Source organism: Lissotriton vulgaris, chromosome 2_1 (genome assembly GCF_964263255.1).
Source record: "Lissotriton vulgaris chromosome 2_1, aLisVul1.2, whole genome shotgun sequence".
NCBI lineage: Eukaryota > Metazoa > Chordata > Amphibia > Caudata > Salamandridae > Lissotriton > Lissotriton vulgaris.
This window is the reverse complement of record NC_141687.1, coordinates 386,166,953-386,188,571: the sequence shown is the minus strand read 5'-3', so window position 1 is coordinate 386,188,571 and position 21,619 is coordinate 386,166,953. Positions and strand designations below refer to the sequence as shown.

The window sequence follows — 21,619 nt, the reverse complement described above, 5'->3', positions numbered from 1 at the left end:
GATTATCATCAAGTTAAGTGCCATTTCTGGAGCGACAGAGCAAAGTAGTTTGGGGTAAAACTTTACCCAGGTGGTATCACAACTGCTGTTACGAAATCACTGCCAATCGGCCTCCTCTGAGACTCCCACACCAGTTAATCTGTGATTCCCCACTCAGTCATAATGTAAGCTTTAATAGCCATCAGATATGCAAGCCAGTATTACAGTGGTCATAGAGCCACGTTTCAGAGATAAAGACTAAATCCATTTGCATGTTTGGAGTGGAATATACATTTCTCAGAGGTAGGCAGAGAAGGTAAACATTAATCAGTACACATAAAAAGTTGGCAGTTTACCAGACACAGAATAATTTACATTTGAGGATCCATTTACCAGACAGGGCAGCACAAGGCTCATAACTATATTTTCAAAAGGTCAGTTCTTCCAGAGCAGATAATGTTGTGAGTTTAAGGATATCAGCACATTGGTTAAGTCGTTAGAGTTTACTTACAGGACGAGTAGTAAAATGTGGTTGGTTGGAATGCTGTTCGAAGTGGATTCTGCTGCCTTCCTGTGCAATATTATTGCTGAAGGGCACATACTGGCTTGCCCTTCAAGAGAAGTGGTGAGGCAACCCAGTGGGTGATCTGACAGCATGGTTGGCAGGAGCATTTTACTAAAATAGGGGGCATTTTGCCTGCAACATCTAAGTTGTTTTCACTATTAAAGCACTCCTTCACAGTAAATTCTGGGCTGCTAATGGCAGACAGGTCAACATAGGGGCTTCATCATGAAAGCTAGTAGAAAAGGCCCTGACCCCTGTGAACAAGGAATTTTTTTTAACAAGAATTACACATGACCTTGCAAAGAAAATGGGGCCAGGGAAACAAGTCCTGATCACCTATGCCACTAAAGAATGCCCCAAGATGCAAAGGATGGTTACACCTTCATAGGATCAACAACGATAAAGTTGTATAATTGACCTCCGTTTTCCGAGTCACAGAGAACAAAATGGACTGTTGCTTTTAGCATCTCACTTTCTCTGCAAGAACGCAAGACATTCCCTTCTATCTTTTGAAGCTAACACAATAAAATGCTTGCCTTTCTGTATCAAGACTGCACTCGAAACACAACAGTTGTACACCTATGAATTCACCTTGAATGAGGCAGAACATCAGGTGCAGACAATTACAGGCATTGCAGAAGGAAAAACTGACCACTGGCTCTCATTATCTACGAGAGCAACACAGCTTGAGCACAGTGATTACTCATAGGCTGTGAAAGAACTTGACACCAGAGAACCTCCAAAGCATGTCCCTCAGCTGAACATCACAGAAAGCAGAAGCTGATAACATACAAATATGCCCTAAGTGTAGGGCCTTTCATAAGCAGCAGAAGGGAGTTGTGGGGGGGGGTTGGTTTTTTTTTTTTAGGTGGATCTGACTTAAGAGACTGGAGATGGTCTTACCACAGAAAGATGACCATTCTTGGCTTTGGTTACTAGGTGCTCGGACCCTGCAGTGAAGTCAATGATGCCTTCCTTCCCCTGCCCAACAGTAAACTTTATACTGCAAAGAAATAAGACAATTACTGGAATATTTGACAACACAGGTTCATAGTGCTCTCTTGAGAACCCTTATAAAAGATCACCCTTCTGCAGCGCCCCCGACAGACTGATCACACGCTCATTACCCAACAGCCATCTGGAGATTACATGCATTTATTCACCAGCCCACTCACGCTAACTTCCCTGTTTATAGAACCTCCTAGAAATTACTAACACTCGTGTTCCTATTCAAGGGGACTCCCGAACAGTGATTATTCTCATCTACAAGACAATGGAACCACTGAGGCAGCGGTGTCTCGCAGTCACCGGTCTATGGTACTCTTTGTGATCTCCCATATGCACTAACTTATCACCATACTCCCTTCTGAAGCAAAAACTACTTTCAGTTTGTCACACAGCAGCTCACACTCAGTTGCTCAGAGCACACTCTAGCGATCACTCGCACTTCTGCACATACCCATATAACACTCTTGGAGGGTGATCAGCCTTTACACGCGGGCATTACCACGCGCTGCCATTACTATGCTGCTTTTACAACGCAAGTCGTTACAACGACTTGTGCTGGAGGGCGCTGTTGCATAGGGAATAGTTTAATTTTCTATTCCAACACCTTCCCTACTGTAACGTGGGCTGGAGTTGGAATAGAAAATTAAACTATTCCACTATCCAGCGCAAGTCGTTGTAACGACGTGCGTTGTAAAAACAGGGTTGTAATGGCACGTGTGGTAATAGCCCGCGTAGTAGTGTCATACAACCCCCCTGGAGCATTGATTACTTTCTCAAGTGCCCTTACGCACCTAGAGCTGAGACCCACCTGTTCAGAGCACTCACTTTGGCAGGTATAACTCACACAGCCGACAAAAGCACCATATGACGTGGAAACAGCCCACATTTACTTACCTCCCCTGGCTTATGTTGATGTTGTCCACTTTATCCGCACTTATGGCAACTTTAGTTAATGTCTCAATCACATGATCGCTCTGTAACACCACATCTCCCTGGCAAAGGAAGGAAAAGCGTGAATGGTTTTCTCCATCTCTAAGGGAAGCCTTCAGTCATATTCCAAGCTCAACACCTGGTTCACACTGATCTCAGATGGGTACAAGAGCAGCTTCATTTGATGCAAGTAACCTAGCTGCTCTCTTACTGGTGGCTGGGTCAAGAAGAGTGCTTCTCTTCATAAAAATAGTGGAATCAGTGTAATAGAAATGAACACAAGTAATAATCAATTTCAAAAAAATTGTTACAGGAATATATTAACAAAGATAGGCAATTTTATAACTGGGAAATGGGGAAGGGGAAATGGGGAAGGGGAAATGGGGGGGGGGGACTGGCCTGATATAACCTACCAAGTAACGAGACAGTACTAATATAAATAGCAAGTCGAGATAAATAGCAAAGCACAATTTAAAGTTAACTGCTAGAGGGATTTTAGGGAGTTCAGATACTATGGGCGCACTGCCTCAAATCTAACGTTACTGTGTGTAATGTAAGAATGGGTAGCTATGTGGTGCGTTAAGAGCAGGCGGAAAAACACCCTTAACCGTCTAAGAAGTCAAAGGACTATTCGAACATTCTGCAGCAAAGCTCTCGCAACCCGCTCTCGACAGACGGCCACCGGGCAACAACGGAGGAGGGATTCATGATCTCGGAGCGCATCGCCTTTCCGGAAAACACACACGTTTTCGGACAGCTTCTCTACTATCGGATCCCCGCCCGGTAAACACCTGAAACGCATCGTTTCCAGTGTCCTAACACTGAAGGTAGCAATACGCCCTAACAGTTTTTCAAATGAGTGGAGATCACTCGTCTGGCTCATAACTCCACTGGACAACCTACCACTTTCTATCAACAATTACTAGATACAAAGAAATCCCAGTGTCTCTCTCGAGTTTACCTACGTGAGACTTCACCACATTCCCAGACTAAATCTCAACCCATACGCAGGAGTTGAGTCCTAAGCCCTGAAGAGTCGTGTTGACTCCACGGCACACGACGAAACACGTGTCGGCATATTGTGACATTCCTTACGTCTGGACAAAATAAATCTTCGCCCTGCTGGGATTAGAAACACACCAAAGAATCTGCTTCTATTATATTGTTGTTATCTGTTTTGTTTATGCTCATTGTGTTACACTATTTTGTGGTTGCGAGAGCTTCGCTGCACACAATTTAAAGTTATACACCACCACAAACGTATCTAAAAGTCAAAAGGCTGTCCCATCTACGTTGGTGCTCTAGTGCGACAAAAACGGCAGCTCAGAAGACTTTCAATCGATGTCTATGTCTCTATCAGCACAAACTTTATCTGTAAATGACTACAAGAGTCTTTGAATAACTCATATGTTCCAGCAGTTCCTCTCGCCCCTGTACTAGTTGCTAGCTGGTGAAGGGTGGACCACAGGTTGATCAAGGGAAGCTGATTTTCAAGATCAAGAACTTTACGTCGTCACACCACTGGCAGAAAAAATAGGACTGAGATGCAGCAGGCTTTACTACAACAGATGCTAAAATCCACAACTTTGGCAATGGCAGAATCTTAGGTTATACAGCACTGTACCACTTAAAAACCGCTTAACATATCCATACAAGAAGCCAGCAGCAATAGTCGCCCCTGGAAATCCATATTGCAAGTATAAAAAAGGGACAGTTTTATTTACCCCCCCCCCCCCCAACTCAAAACGACTGACACCCTGCCAACCTCAGAAAGAATTAAAAAATGTACCCAAAGCAAGGTGACCTGCTTCTCCAGAGCACCATGACTAAGCCGGCAACGGAGAGGAAGGAGGCGTTCTAATGTTCCTTCGCTGTATTTGCTCAGTCATACATGGAATGGAGCCATGCAGGGCGTTCTCATTACACAGGCCTGCTTGGGTCTTGTTGGAGACCAAAACAGGCCTTTCTGGTCAGCTCTTGCAAGATGGAGAATAAAAGCACGTCCTTCCGAAAACCTGCTTTATTATTAGGGAAATGAATTACCAGGACTGACTGCTGAGGAAAGCCCACTATGTTACCCAATCAGCGATTCCTTGAATTTGGAGAAACGCCTTACAGAGGGGGATCGGGTGAGCTGCTCGGATATCTGACGTGTTAAGGACACAGGAGATGCTCTCAGTCAGTAATTCACAGACACCCTTCTTCAATAATTCTATGCTGGTTCTCATTAGATCACCTAAAACAAAATTTAATGCAGGTTTCTGCAGTAGATTACCTGCCACTCACCAGTAGGTATGCTACTATTGCTGCATTAACAATTATAACCCCCAAATGCACCGCACTTCCAAAGCATGCCCTGTCTCTCACTGGAGCATCGGCTGCAGCGAATGCTGTTCAAGCACTGGCCTCTGCTGCCAACTGAATGCAACATTAAGAGCTTTGTGTTCCTTGGACTCGGTAAAACTCCATACCATGAAAGAATGTTTTTGAGGGGAAACTTATACATTTTTAGACAGTTATAGGGGTACATATACATACGTAACCATTAATTGTGTGTTAAATATGTTGTCACCACATCAATAAAACACAAGAACATTTACAATGTTTAAAAAGCAGTTAAAATAGTTTTATAAATTTAGGTGGTACATTGCTGGTAAATGTTCCTCGCAAAGACCATGCCATGCTGCAAAATCCAATGAAATCCAATCTCACCCCCAGGCCATTGCATTAAGTGCTCATCACAATATTAATGCTTCTTCAGTCTCGCCAGTACATTAATATCTCTGCATCAACTCACCATTGAGACCTGCCATTAGAACAGTGAGCCTGCATGACTTGTCACGTCACCGCATCATTTGATTAATGCCCCGTGAGCTTTGCAAGAATACTCCCTGCAACCATTACTGCATGAATAAGTTACTCATTCGCCATTACTGCATTAATAGCTCTTTCAACCAATCACTGCACAGAGTCCTCTCTGCATCTGTCAGTGCTTTAGATACCCTTAAACATATCACTGCATTAGTGTCGTCTTTGCCCTCATCGTGTCAATCCTCTAGCCAACACTGTTAGTTTCTCCGTGCTGCCTTTAACCGCTGTCACTTCCCCATTTCTGTGTGAGAACCGTCAATGTGTTAGTGCGTATCCTCACCATCAATCTCCCGCCACCACCTGCTGCATACTTAATGCTTTATTCTATACCACTTATAGGTACAATAAACAGAGTGTTTTCAACCTACCTTCTGCTTGTTATCATCGCGACTAACATGGAGAACAAACAGGTTGTCACTTAGGCTGCTGACCGAGATACCTACACAGAGATGAAAGAATGGTGTGAGTACAGCACAGAATCCATACAAGACCTATTACCTGTCCCCCAGGCCTAGACTTATGTTCAGCACTAACCCCAGCTTGGCATCTAGCACTATCACTGCGATTGCTCCAGATCCAAGAACTACGCCTAAAGATCCCTTGCGCTTTCTGTAATATACAGCAATGAGTCTGGAGGCAGGTGTAAGGCCAAGGGTATTCCGGACCCCGAAAAGTGTGTTGTTACACACTGGTCATTAACAGACCGCCACAGACCAGGGTTTAAAAGTAAGTGGTGATACAGATTTGCATGAAGGTACACAAGGCGTAAAAACTAACCAGATACTCATGGCTACTAGAATCCTTTCTTTGGATCAGAAATGCAAAGTCACGCTCTCGGACTCCCATCTACTATACTTTCGCTCTTCAGTAAAAAGTAAAGCGCACCCCTGTTTACAGTACAAACTGTAGCTAGTTTAGTCAATGCATTGACGAGTTCCCAGTCATTTTCAAAACTCTAGGGCCCTCTCCCAAACACCACTGAACCCTTCCAGGAGTGCTAATGGCCGTTTCTTGGTTCTTTATTGCCACACAACAGTAAAATCTCTCATATAACTTAAAAATGTACATGTTTGCTAAACGTTTCCTTTGTCTCAGTTTCCAGATGACAACTCTAGCATGAGGGTATCTTGTTTTCCTGTTGTCATCCCAAACCTGCCATCAAGTAGAAGATATTGAAATGGATGTCAGCTCCTTTCCCACTGAAGAGTCGATTGAGCTTCGCCGATTAAATTCTAGAGCAATGTAGTTAATTGTGCGAGGGGAGATGATACTCTATACCCATCTTTCCAAATGTTGAGCGTTTCAGCATGGCTGCCCGCTAGTGGGAGACTTGTGATCACAGCAGAAAACGAGGCTCATGGTTTTCTGATTCCATTCATTTGTCTTTCAATGTAGTCACCAGTGGCTCTTCCACAGGCTGAGGGCGGAATGAGGGGGGTTGTTTGATGACATGGGTGACCCCCCCAAGAGTCTGATAATGCCATACTTCGGATGGCAATTATCACAGGCAGTGCTGGGGTTGACTGCTCCTACATAAAGGTGCATGATAGTACCAAGTACCAAGGAATGACCCAAGTGTACAGTTACCTGTTAAATTGGCGAAATCAATTTGTTGCTTGAGTTTGGCTTCTTCAACAATGAAGACTGCATTCTGGGCAATAAGCAGCTGTCGTCCCCGGGCCTTGAAGCCATTACGGTCATACTTGGTCACAGGTACTCCATACTGTAAAATAAACAACGAAAAACATTTTGGCTTTGTATGGATCACCTTCTTTGCTTGGACTTGACAATTTTTTGTTTGTGGCCCAGTATGTTTGCTCTGAACAAAAATAATGGTGAATAATTGGTTGCCTAGAAGCGTCACAGTCTGAGCAGACCTCTCTTCCAGGTGCCAGGCTAACTTGTTCCCACAAAGCACTACAACAAGTATCCTTCGCACTGGCCCTAGAAGAGCAGCAATGGACAGGTATTACCAATCCTGGGAAGAGAGTCCAGTGTAAGCTTAGGGATACGAGCCAGTAATAGTTCTCCTGGGAAGCGAGTCCAGTGTAAGCTTAGGGATACAAGCTAGGACTAGTTCTCCTGACAGGTGTTGAAAACTGGGCTGGTTTATCTCCATGCTTCCAAAGACTGTTACCGAGTCTTCTGCTTCCTCCCAAATACCAGGATCTGTTCTCTTTCCCACCGAGGTGAGTGCAGCCCTTTGTTATGGAATTAAGTGTGCAGCAGATGGTGATGACTGATAAATATTAGTTCCCCCCCATATGGTCACCTCTCTCTGCTGAACCTTTCGGAGCCCAAAACTCATGATGTCTCAAGCGATACCTACATCAGGTGATCTGGCGCTGGGGCTTCACGAGGATCAGTGGAATGAAAGTAGGGTCGTGACAGGTTTGGGGTGGGGAGGGGAGAGTGGAGATACCAGTTCATTACGTCTGACTGTAAGAAAGGAAGTTCCATAGTATACTCTCTGCTTTGCAAACAGTTTTTCTCTAATAGGGTTGCAACCTTTCCAAGAGAAAAATACCGGCCCTCTGTTCACATTTTAAAATTATGCAAAGGCCCAGATATGCTTTCTAAGAAGATCTTTACAGGAAATCATCTGTATTTATTTTTGATACGGCCTTTCTGTTTTTGTTTAATTATCAGTCAGGGGTCAATAAAGCAGCTGCAGAACACACTTTACATTGTTTTCTTCTAACGTTTAGTGTTTAAAGTATTAACTGATAAAATAGTAGCCGTAGGTAATTTTAACATTTTTTACACTGTCAGGGACATTTAAAAAATGGTCATGTCGGTATAAAACCGGCCAGGTGGCAACCTATAACTCAAACTGAGTACAGAGGAAGGTCATATACTATTCCTGCACAAGGGTCCTCGGATTACTTTAACTGTCCAGCAAATCTACACTGCCTTCAGCAGAAATGCCCTCGCTTGCTGGAAAATAAATATCATTCCCATTACAAACATATATTATCAATAAGTTGGATTTGTGCCATATGGTACACTGCTGAAACTATTGAGTTTTTATAGCTTTGGTAACTCATTCTGTAGACAATAGGTTTTATACTCAAAACAGGCTTTGACACATGGCAGAAAGGGTTATTTTGACATGTGCCTGATACACCTTTTGGCCTTTGGCAACTAAGGGTGCAGTAACATCCCAGAAGCCATGTTTTTAAAGTCACTTTTGGTGCACATCAATACTGCATCCAACGCATAACTTTTAGTCCAATTGAGGCTGCTTTCTGCAAAGGCTTTAATTAAAGTCCAGACTTGAAATTGGAGTTCGCATATTCTCCATATTTATGGGTCAGTGTGCACAGTGAAAAGTGTGTAGCTGCTTCCCAGCACCTACAGTTAACATATGCTGGCAATCCAATTCCCTAAAAATAGAAACAAACAGTAGAGAAAAGACTCTATTAAAACCCTCTCTTCAGCTGAGCATCCCCTGCTGCCCTCATCTTATGCTTTATTTTTGGGAATGCCATCAGTAGGTGCAAATGGGTGAAGGCAAAAAAATTAACCAGTAGATTAAATTGGGGCAAGAATTGAAGAGGAGTACAACTGGACATCGACCCATATTCAAGCTGTATTAAAGGAGTAACTCTTCTGAAACACGTTATTATTCATTCTGAAAATGTACTAAATTCTCATCAGTAACTTTTGTGTTTTAACCACAGGCATAAGCTGCCACTTTTATCCTTGTGTGCTGCAACTCTGTCATCAATTAATGAATGGTCTAGGGGTATCAATCTTCTCTCTGTAATGCAAGCCACAAACACTAACCCAGTTAACTGCACCCCCAAAAACCATGTCAAGAACCCCGACCTATCCTAAACCTAAGTGTGAGCAATCTACTCCGATCTGGGCAGAGTATTTATTATCCAGAGACAACCGTAGAACCACTACTCGAACCTCAAAGACAAAACCATTCCAAATACTCCAGCACTAACACGTGAATTACTGCAATGGTGTGCGCAGGCCATCACCCCTTCCGAAGACAATAACAGATACAGGCTTATAGGTCCATATTGGTCCAGGGGAATTCTTCACTGCTATTAACTGTTTGCTTCTGAGTTGCTAGCCACATTTGCTTAGTCTGCAAGTGAAATATTACATACAGCACATCGGTTGCAATGTCTTCAATCATTTGATCGGCAACTTAACCCTTCAATAAAACATAATACAATTATTTTGAAAAAATATGCCAGTATTAACAGGAGGCGTGCCTGAAAGTTAAAGAGTAAAGCAAAGTCAATATCACATAAAGACTGCACTGCTATATAGCACAACCTCAAACATATAGAACTGCCAACAATCACAAAGCCCAGAGAGGAGATAGTTTCCCACAGCAATCTACAATCCCATTGCTCTGTAGTTCGCATTGAAATGTTGTACCTGGATCGTCTCGTTTTCCAAGGCCTGAAGAACTTTGGCATTGATTTCTTCATTGCCTGTAAAGAAAGCCATGAAGTGAGAAAAGACCAGTGAGTAGGAAACAGTATTTGCAATGTGTACTGAGTAAAAAACACTTACCCAGACGAGTGCTGATAAACAGTCGGGGAACACTCTGAGGATAGTTGTCTTTTTTATCCTTAAAGATCTCACTAGCCACCACTTTCTGCTCCAGCTGCAAAATAGGTGGGGAGATATGTTAGAAGAAGAACAGGAGAAATTACAGATCATTAAATAGGAACTAATGCCCACTCTCTATGTGCTATCAAGTATTAAAGAGGAGATCCTGGCAGACCAGCATGTGGAGTAGTAAATTCTAATTTAAAACTAAGGGTCACATTGCACGGTACTTGAGACACATCGCTGGCTTCCAATGGAACAAGTTACTTTACTTCAGTAATGCTCTTTCTGGGAGAGACTCTATATAACTGCACAGTCCTCACCTTTTAAAGAACTCCCAAGGAGTCAGACTGGATCTGGAAAATTTTGAGCAGTACCGATTGAGCACTGGCAGGTGGTGCTATGTTGCTCCGCACTGATGCCGTTTTGCTTTGGCAATGACGTGTGGAGCCATATAGGTGCCACTCAGTTGCTCTGAAGGCTCTCCGTTCCCCGATAGGCAGAGCCCCAACAGCAAATTAGCGCTGACCAGTGTGACGATTCCTTGACTTGGGATCTTTTTACAGGGCAGAGTCCTATTCACAGAATAGAGAGGGTTGAAGAGGAATCTGTAGATCGCATTTCTACCAGAAAGAGCGTTACCAAAGTTAAGTAAATTGTTCTTCTTTTAAAGCCTTCTAACAGCTGATTCCTCACCTTTTGAGTAGCTACCAATGTAATACCCATTGAGAAATGGGTCGCTAAATTGGCTCACACCAAAATGTTCTGTAGGACCGAGCAGGGGAAATGTCCCTCTCGGTGAACTTGGCTGTCCTAACAGTAGTGTTTCATGAACATATGGAGGGACGCCTACATAGCCACCTGACAAATGTTCAGGACAGGAACCTTGCGCGCCAATGTACTGGTACCAGCCTTGTCTTTGGCGGAATGAGCCCTTAACCCTTCTAGGGGCAGCTTATTGGCCCCTGCTTAGCAGATCTTAATGCAGAGCTCAATCCAGTGAGAGATGGTCCTTTTCTGCAAGTCTTTGCCCTTCTTCGCTAATGCAAACTCTACACAGAGCTAATCGTCCACCTGGTGTTCTCTACTACAATTGAAGTAAAATGTTTGTGCTCTTTTGGTGTCTAGGTGATGGAGTCTCCTCCTCCTGCTCCTTAGAGGGGTGTGGCGGAGCAAAGAACGCTGGAAAGGTATTAGTTTGACCAATGTGAAATGGTGTTACTACATTTGGAATAAAGGATGACCGACTTCGCAGAACCAGTCTATCTCGGAAGAAGGTGGTATTTTGCAGGTTGTGCCAAAACAGAAAAAAATCCTTTCTGTGTATTGAAGCTTAAAGCATTAGTGTAATTTGTAAGCAATTACACCTATCTTGAATCAATAATATCCCCAATTCATAATGTAATGCACATAAACTATATCATGACATAAGATGTATCCAAGCAAATTTAGTTAAAATATTTATTAAAAAAGGGTTTCATCACAAAACTTAATATAAACATTTACTCACATAGAACCCAAACATTTTTTTTGTGCACATATATTCAGAAATCACATAAAATGATACTCAGTACATGAATATACAATAATCAGTTAAAAACAATACTGTCAACTGATTATTGTATATTTATGTACTGAGTATCATTTTATGTGATGAATATATGTGCACCCAAAAAAAATTTGGGGTTCTATGTGAGTTAATGTTTATATTAAGTTTTGTGATGAAACCCTTTTTTAATAAATATTTTAACTAAATTTGCTTGGATACATCGTATGTCATGATATAGTTTATGTGCATTACATTATGAATTGGAGATATTATTGATTCAAGATAGGTGTCATTGCTTACAAAGTATGCTAATGCTTTAAGCTTCAATACACAGAAAGGAAATGTTTCTGTTTTGGCATAATATTTCCCGGTCCTTTCTGGGTTGATAAGGGAAAACTCTCTTTTTCTTCTGCGGTATGTTGCAGGTTGACATACAGAGTTTGGAGCTCAATCTCCAGTCATGCCAGTGTTATGGCAATGAGTAACACTGTCTTGAGCATGAGAAGCAGCAATGGACAGCTGTGCAGCAGCTCAAAGGAAGTTCACATCCAACATGTGAGGACCAGATTAAGATCATAACGAAGGGGGAAGGACGAAACAAAAGATGGAGTCCTTGTAACAAAGGTATCACAAAATGTAATTTAAATAATGTAGGCAAATACTGCAACTGTTAGAAGGCCGATAGAACTAAAAGACACCCTTTAACTGTGCCCATAGCAAAGGTTGTCAGGTCAGAGCCATAACAAATAACAAAACATCAGGTTACTTTAACTGAATGGGAGCAATGTGAAGTGTACTTCACCAAACAACAAAATTGTCTCAACAACAGGCACATGCAGATTTTGTCAAGGGACACCTGGCTGCCAAGATGAGATCATCTACCTCCATGGGAAGGTTGAAGATGTTCAGCTGTCAAAGTGATCCCCCGCTTGTTGCAGTAACACATGGCGGTGGTTTTGTCCGTAAACCCCGGCACCAGCCTCCCCTTGATGGATAGAAGGAAGGCTCTCAATGAGAAGCGGTTCCAGAAGATTGTTAGGGAGCCGGGACTCTGCAGGAGACCAGAAGCTGCTGATGTCTACCCCTCTCGGTCACCACTGTCAAATCTGGGTGGGATATGGAGAGGGTCTACCACTGACCCTATTGTGTACCAGCAACCATCACCGCAGGTCTTTTGCAGTCTCCTCTGAAATCTGGACATGGTTGGAGAGATCCCCTTGATGAAGGGCCCAACAGCACATTGGATCCCAAAGCAGAGCCCGCATACACCACCTGGCATTTTTGATCCGCAAGATGTAGGAGGCCGTCAATCCCAGCAGCTTCATAGTGGTCCTCAGTGAGATCCAGGACAGAGGCTGAACGATCGGGATGATAGCATGAATGTCCTGGACTCTTGTTTCCGGGGAAGACACAGAACCGAACTGTGTCTAAAGTGGCTCAGATAAAAGAGAGCCTCTGAGAAGGATACCGGTGTGACTACGGCACGCTGATTGTGAACCCCAAGGATGTCGGGTTTGCCATAGTCTGGGCGCAGATAACTGCCTGGGCCAAGCCCACCTTCAACAGCCAGTCATCTAGGTAGGGGAAGACTGGACTCCTAACCTCTGAAGATAAGTTGCCACCAACACCATCACTTTTCTTAACACTCGAGAGGCATGGTGAGAATTTGGGGAGCACAGCAAACTGTTAATAGTCCCACTAAGAACTGCTGGGTCATCGTTGAGACCACAGGAGCGGAATATGTAAATATGTATCCTGCAGGTCCAACACCACCATCCAGTCTTCAAGTTCTAGGGAAGGTAAGAAGAGGTCAGGTTCTGCATCATTAATTTGTCCTTCTGGAGGGGTAGGTCTAAAGTAGGATGAAAAGCTCTGTCCCTTTTGGCACTAGGAAGTAGCTAAAGTAACAACCACAACCCACTTCGATGCAATAGAGCTTGAACTGCCTGTCGTAAACCAGACAGACGGTCCTCAAGTCAGTCATGCAAGGGATGGTGGAAGGTGTAACAAAGTGGCCAGGAAGCGTATGGCAAACCCCCTCTAGGCAATTTGCAGGATTCACCTTTCTGATGTTATCGCCTGCCAACCCGGTTAAAATCATTGGATCCTGCCTCAAACCGGGCGACTGGGCTTTCCTAATGGCACACTAAACAGGTTTGGCTGGTGGGGCTGTGGGTGTGGAGGTGTTGGAAAGGGCGGTAGACTGACTGGAGTGCTGCCCCTGACCGGTGGGTGTCATGGATACAAAAAGGCTGGGAAGCCTGCTGAGGCTGAAGTGGATGTTTGTTTGAGGCACCCGTGCTAGAGCTATGGGAAGATGGAATAGGCTGGGTGGTTGGCGTGGCAAAGCAGATAAGCTCAAGTAGCATGCTGTGGCCCTGCTGTCTTTGAAACGCTCCCAAGTAGAGTTCACATCCTCAAAAAGGAAAGCCCATCAAAGAGCATGTCCATTTGAGACGACTAAACATCGCTGGAGAAACCCTTTGATCTTATTCAGATGTGAAGACAGATAGCGACATTAGTGCCAATTTCCTGATCAATTGAATCTTTAGTATCCAGGCCACAGTGGATGGTAAAGTTAGCAGCATCACACCAATCTTGAATGTCTTAGGTCAATACAGTACGAAGGGCCTCAGGAACACGAGAAAGGCCTGAGATACAGAGTCTCAGAAAGCTTGAGAAAAACGTCTCAAAAGACAAATGGCATTCACTGACAGGAGAGACGAACGTCTGGAAGAAAAGACCGTCTTCCTAAAGGTTTCTCCTCTCTTAGACTCCCTGGGGGAGTAGTCGGGCTGCTTCGGACTTGTCTTGCTGGTGGATGCTTGCACCACCAAGCTCTCAGGGGAGTAAAAAAAAAAGACAGGTTGACAGGGGCAGGGTGATGATGTCACGCAATATGTCCATTCACCAGGGTAACAGAGCAAGGTTTAGTACAGGCTCCTAAGAGATTGTTAGTGAGGGACTCATTATAGGGCAACAGGGACTCATTATTGGCCTGCCCCATTTGGAGGATTTCGTACAGAAAGTAATTTTTGACCTAGAGGTTAGTGAGCTGGAGGTCAAGCACCCAAGCAACCCTCCGCATAATCATTGTGAACGAGGCCCTTTCCTCTGTGGCACGGCCTGGAGGTGAACTGAGCCTGGTGTCAGAAGAGTTGTCAAGGCCACTGGCATCATGGAGATCCTCATACCAATTTTCTTCATTGTAAGGTTGGCCATGGTCGTCTCCTGTGTCATGTTGATTATAAGTATCTGTTCCAAATAATGAATGTAGCATTTCAAGCCTGTCCTGTGGAACCGGGATGTTGAGAGGCTCAGACCGAACAAGGAAGATCTTTAGTTCGATGGGCCACGGGCGAGGTTGGATTGGCGCAAATGAGTCAGAGAGGACAAACGGCTGTGCCTAGTCCTCAGGCGTCCATGGAGTTGGCATCAGCTTCAGTGTTCCGGGGACCAGTGTAAAGCATAGAGTCCGAGGTGGAGATGGTAAAAGCACTGGGAGAGAAACTAGCGATGGGTTCATAGGATCCAGGTGGCACAGAGGACGGAAAAGCCAGTTTCTCAGATGGAGGGCCTCTCGTCTCCGTGTGGCCCACAGTCGGTAGGGATACATAAAAATCACAGCATGGACTTGTGGAACCTTTCGACTGGCCTCGGTGTCCCAGCGAGCTGTGGAACCAAGGGTCGTGCTGGGGGCAGGTGGCAGGATTGGCTCCCAGGTCGACTGACTTCAGGAGTAAGATCGAGAGGCATTATGCCCTTGCACCTTCTCAGTTTTATGAGTGGCAGAAAGGGGCTGAGTCTCTCTTTGATTGTTTATGTTTGTACTTTGACTTACTCAAGGATTGGAATGAGATGATGATCGAACGTGGAAATGGCTTCTGGACCGAGACCAGCATTTGGATTTGGACCAATGCATGGTCTTCCAGTGCTTAGGAACAAAGAGCTTTGTCTCGTAGTCGTGAATGGCCTTCAGATCTATTGATCGATCACTGCAGGCCTAATAGTTGTGAGCTGATTGCAGGGACCACAGGCTAACCTGATCTGTCACAAACATTTGCCTAAGACAGTCCCTACACGGTTTAAACCTTGTTGTCTTGGTTGGTGAGGTTTCCTTCACACACTGGATAATCCAGACTTATCCTCAACATCACCCGCCGGAGCCACTTCACCAGACACCTAAGAGACCGCCACTGGCTCCCAGTCTGCAAAAGAATCACCTTCAAGCTCCTCACACACGCCTACAAGGCCCTATATGACGCAGGACATGTGTACCTTAACCACCTCCTTGCATTCCACGCAGCCACCAGAGACCTCTGCCAACCATCCCAAATATCCGCAAGACCACGGCCGGAGGTAGATCCTTCTCCTACCTCGCAGCAAAGACCATGAACACCCTCCCTCTTCACCTCAGGCAATGACCATCACTGCCTCAATTCAGGAAGGACCTCAAGACCTGGCTCTTCGACTGAACCACAGCGCCTTACACAGACCAATGCCCCCCCCCCCACTGTGCGCGCACACAGCGCCTTGGGACCCTTACAGGTGAGTAGTCATGCTTTACAAGCCACCAGATTGATGGATTTCAATTTCTGAGGAAAACTGGTCTTGAAAAGAGAGAGGTAGCTCCAAATCTGCTGGTGCAGGAAAGAAATGACAGCACGCGGGAGGGTCATCTATATGGGTTCCTCATGTCATTTCCAGAGTGAAACAGCTTCAGTTTCGAGCTGTATTGCGCCACTTGGCTGCCCAGCAGAGGTACTGCTCAAAAGTTTAACAAAGTGTAACAATAGTCTAGAACGCAGTCACCCAATCATCTAAACCCAGTCAGACCAATGACTCAATCCAGGAAGCAACATAAGGCATATCGTAGATTTTACTGACCAGGAAACTTATTGTAAAGTTTATTAAAATACATTTTTAGATATCATCTTGAACGAATGAATGAAAGTGAATTTGTGAAGTGCAGCTGCGGCTTCATAAGAAATGTCCTGGCATAGTGATCTTGATCGCTGAGATCCACCAGCTTTATGTACAGGGGCCTCTTTTTGTGGCCAAAAATCATTAGCATTCAGAATCCCAATTGTGCTTCCCACCTTGCTAGGAAAGCATCTTCCCACTTCGATCAGATAGTCTGTGAGAGCAACGTCCTGCCAGTGTAAAACTGTGTGAGGGAAATACTAATTCCTTTCAAGAAAAATGCATCAATTTGTGCCCCACCAGTGGGAGTGAGTGGCAGTTTGCATTATGTCTACCACCGAGGAGTCTCTGCGCATTGGGTCTAAAGAACTGCCTACTCAAACTGGTGAACGTTCATATTTTTCTTGAAGCTTATGTGAATGAGCATTCAATCAATATCTATAGGCAAAGAGTTTCTAAATGTGAACCCCTGAACTCCAAATGAACAACCACCACAAGCGTTGAAACTGTATTTGAGTATCAGCAACTTTAAATGAGTCATACTGTGAACTTACAACTAGACATGTGAGTGCATTTTAGACGGGTATCTGGGGACTTGTTGATGGAGGTACTCCTGCATAATATCTAGAATGTAACACAATGTTTAATATGGGCTGATGCAGAGTCAGGGTAACTGCAGAGATGGGAATACCCTTGCTCAGTTCGAAAACTGCCTTACTTTTATGCTCTTTGTAGACTATCCAAGAGAATCTTTGAAATTCCTGAATAAAGGGAATTGTAGTAGTCGTGTCATACCTTTGGTAACGATGTATCTGGTAGAGACGTTGTCTAGCAGCAGATTCCTTATCTTAGAATATCCCCAGGCGTCAGACTAAATCTGGAATTTTTAGCAGTAGCACCTCTGCACGCAGGGGAATGGCGCCACACGACCCCGCCCTGACGTCGCCCACGTACGTGACGTTAGCAAGGTCATATAAGTCCCTTCCGGCGCGCTGACTGCAGTTCTCTTCAGAGAAACTTTTCCGCGGTACAACGCGGAGCCACCAACAAAAAACTGTGAAAGTATGGGAACAGTGTGCGAGGGATCAAAAATCCGTGAACAAGAAGTTGGATGGTGGAGACACCTTCATAAAAGACAGAATTAGACATACAAGTAAAAAAGCTTCTGAGAAAAAGCCCCACAAGCTAAGCGAAGACTTTTGCCTGAGTGCAACAAGGGAAGAACATCTCAACAGACCGAAATAGACTGATATTGCCATGTAAAACTGTGTCATTTATTAAGAACGGAGCACAGAAGAGCAACAGTGCACCATAGGACGGATGAAAAGACTGGTCATTTCCCTATAATAACGGATGTTGAAACCAGAGCACAACAGACCTCCAAGAGGACGACCAAGGGGAGACCAGGACCCAGAGTCAATAGAAAAGACGGAAGGAAGAGAAGGTAACTGGAGAGGAAAACAAATCTCCTTGCGGGGTATTACAGGAAAGAAGCCCCTCAGCAGAGGTTAACTGTATATGGAAACACTCAGAGAGGAGCCACAAACTGAACTCCTGTGAGGGTTAAACCAATGCCAACTGAAGAGGCCAGCGGAGAATTCCACTCTGCAAGGTTCTCGCAGAACGGGGAGGCTGGGTGGGCGCTAAGGAATCTGCAGTTAGACAACGTCTCTACCAGATACATTGTTATCGAGTGTAAGTAACTCAAACATCTGATAGACATCTAACTGCAGATTCCTTAACTTAGAATAGATACCACAGCCATACCCCAATGGGGAGGTGGGTCTGCGACACAACAACAGAAAGCGGCAAGCATCCGGACCGGCAACAGAGTGACGGATAAAGGGGGGAAGCTGTGGGGGAACAGCCAGACAGCAACCTAAGCAGCTCGAAGAGCAGAAATAAAGGGATAGTAGATATCCTAAAAACGCCAGAATGGCGCTACACCATACCTGTATAAAAATGACAGGTAGAACGGCATGAGCCCTATACCAGAGAAAAGAAAGAGAGAGAGAGGAAGAAGGACCACTCTCCGCTTAATGGCGCACGATTAGTACACCGACCCAAGCTTGAAAGGTACCAGAAGAGATGCAACCAGAGCCTAACCGACTAGCCTAGAAAAGTAAGGCTGAAGGAGCCGGAGCCAAGAGCCCAAAGGCAAGAGCTAGAACCTGAGCAATGCGTTGGGAATAGCCCGCGGGACAAGCAACATGCCAAATGCACACCCAATTCCAAAAAGGGGAAATAGGGGCAAAAGCATCAATTTAAATCCACTGAAACAGGTCGAAACATGCAGCAGGCAAACAGCCATAGAGACCTGAAAGTGGCTTACACAAGAAGCATAAGAGAGCCCGACCGGGCAAGCCAAGTGGCAAACAACCCACAATGTGGACTGCAGGCAGTAGCCAAGGACCACTGCCATCAGAAGAGCTGTCCCGCAGGTGTAGCTTTAACAATAGTAGGTGATAATTTGGAAAAACGGCATATCCGAAGGAAGTGGCCAAAAACACCATGGTAACGAATGGTGGGAAGAGTCTCAGAATTTGAGACCAACACACCAGAAAAGACACGTATAGAGTCGAACACCAAACAGGGAGCATATGTCAAATTGGGAAATCACCCCAGTAAGCAGAAGAAAGGAGGAGCCTATGGGCAACTGCAACAACTCAGAAAGCTCCCCCACACATGGAGATATTGGCCCAGACCTCACAGCCTCGAAAAGAGGTGGCGACGTAAGAAGAGGAATGCCAAAGCAACGGCATGTATACATAAATGTATAAACATATAATTATGTAGAGACAGAACTAGCCAGGAGCAGGAACATGTCCATACCGGATCATACCTAGTACAGTAAGGGCAGATAGGAGCCGTTTTTGAAGAGGAGACCATGAAACCTCACAAGGAGGTGGATGACCATGGCGTAAGCAGATGGCACCAGGGACAATCCTAGAACACCGTACAACGGACCACCAAGTGACGCATGGAGTCCACAGGATCTGCGGGCCCAGGTTAGATAAGCAAAGCTATATAATAGCATACAAATACCCCACATGGAGTATGCATACCCCAAACAACGGGGAACACCTCTTAGGGCAATAAGCCAAGCCAAAAGAGTGCAGTAGCGAACTGAACCCGGGAACATGAGTTCCGAGCCGTATGACATTACCAAGCTGAGCCACTGGCTCAATACCACAGACAGATGACCAGACACAGCAACCTGTGGAACACGGCCACAGCAGGCCAACAAGCAGCTCAAAGCAAAACCGTATCCAAGGGATGCCAATAAAAGGGTAATCACTCTTGACTACAGAAAAAAGAAGATGTAAGGCTCACTGCCCATGTTAAACACAGAGCGCATCTAAAGGATGCGAAATGAAAAAGTACCACCACGGAAGACGGGCCTAAGAAGATCTAAGTGGGCGGATGAAAGCGTGCAAGGAGCCGGTGAACCACCGATTCGGCGTGAGCATCAAACAGCAAAACCAAGTGTGACGCCTTAAGGCAACAGAACCCGCCATAGCTCGGTCCAAACAATCCGCAGATTCGGATTGTGAATTCGGCATGGGCGCGGCCATCGCGAGGAGGTGAAGGAGGTCAACGCGAGCACCTTCAGGGTGGCAGAAAGTAAAGACTCTACAGAGTCCCCACAGGGCAGAGGTAGCCCGAGCCAAAACACACACTGTATTTAAGGACCCTAGGGCCGCACTAGTGGATGCAAAGATGTTCCTACCCCATGACTCAAGCCATCTAGACTCCCGGGAGGGAGGAAGCGTTAGAGGGGGCAGGGAAGGAAAGGCTGTCTGCAAAACAAACCCCTGCACATCAGGGTGGACAAAAAGACAAGCAGGATCATGTGGAGCTGGACGGTGGCGGTGCAAAACTGAAAGAACAACCGGGTCACCTGAAGCAGGCTGGACCCAGGTACCAAAAAGGGCATCATAAAGGGAAGCCTCAAAGGGCAGAAGTGGCTGGCCAATGAGACCACTCTCAAACAAGCATTTACAATGCAATGGTTTTGCCTTTGTTAAAGTTAGAGCTATTGGGATTACTCTTGACATTATTTTTATTAATGTTTTTTTAACATAAATAAATGGCATTGTCATTTACAATGCCACTAGCTTTATCTCCCGCAAATGACACACACAGAGCCCCGCCCACACACACACACACACACAGGTCCCCCCCCACACACACAGCCACACAGAGCCCCCCACACACACAGCCACACAAAGCCCCTCACACACACAGCCACACAAAGCTTCCTACACACACAGCCACACAAAGCTTCCCACACACACAGCCACACGGAGCCCTCCACACACACCCACACAGCACAAGCAGGCAACAGGGGCACACGGAGGCACAAGCAGGCAACAGGGGCACACGGAGGCACAAGCAGGCAACAGGGGCACACTGAGGCACAAGCAGGTAACAGGGGCACACAGAGGCACAAGCAGGCAACAGGGGCACACAGAGGCACAAGCAGGCAACAGGGGCACACAGAGGCGCAACAGGGGCACACGGAGGCACAAGCAGAGTCCATAAAAAAACGGCTTTTATTTTGAATGTGGTACTAGGCCTTATGGGTGTGTACTAATTTCGCTTCCAGCACTGACCTCTTTCACCAGTTGTTACTCAGTCTATATGCCAAAATATTGTTGATTCTGTCTTATTAGCTCAAACCTGGAAATTCTCCATGCTGTCTTCCTAATTCTTTCCCAATGGGTATTTACATTTTGTCTTCACCTATTGCTTAACCACTGGAAATACAGACAACCCAATTACACAGAGACAACCACACTACACAGATGCACCCACCCCTGCACAGTACCACACAGCCCTCCCTACAGAGGCACACCACAGTGCAGACACACTAATGCAGAAACTCTATCATGCACAGATGTTCGCATGTACAGACACACAGATCCTCTTTAGACAGAAGTACATACTCCCAGTAGGCTGACACACACACTCACCTTGAAGACAAAGATGCCCAGATTTCAAAGCACACACATACCCTGCTGCACATGCATACACACACCCCTGAAGTATACTTTCAAATGTCAATACTGGGCATTTATACACATACCATGCTCCACAGGGGCAGGGAGGGGTTCAGGGGTGAGATGAGATGCTGGGGAAAGCATTGTCACAGCTCTGATTTCCTCTCTCTGCCCCACCTCTGTTAATTGTTCCTGTTCCCAGGAATCTATTTG

The 21,619-nt window shown here is 45.2% G+C and overlaps 1 protein-coding gene across 5 annotated transcripts in view; it reads right to left on the bottom strand.

The window, feature by feature from the left end:
- The window catches only part of MYO1C (myosin IC), a 576,863-nt gene that overhangs the window by 4,385 nt on the left and 550,859 nt on the right, over window positions 1-21,619 (bottom strand). For all 5 annotated transcript variants that reach the window (XM_086955217.1, XM_086955220.1, XM_086955221.1 and 2 more), the window contains exons 26-31: window positions 9,893-9,986; window positions 9,755-9,810; window positions 6,941-7,076; window positions 5,722-5,792; window positions 2,447-2,544; window positions 1,448-1,547 (exon numbers count right to left, since the gene is read on the bottom strand). In XM_086955217.1, the coding sequence (XP_086811343.1) occupies window positions 1,448-1,547; window positions 2,447-2,544; window positions 5,722-5,792; window positions 6,941-7,076; window positions 9,755-9,810; window positions 9,893-9,986 (555 nt within the window). The remainder of the gene's footprint in view (window positions 1-1,447; window positions 1,548-2,446; window positions 2,545-5,721; window positions 5,793-6,940; window positions 7,077-9,754; window positions 9,811-9,892; window positions 9,987-21,619) is intronic.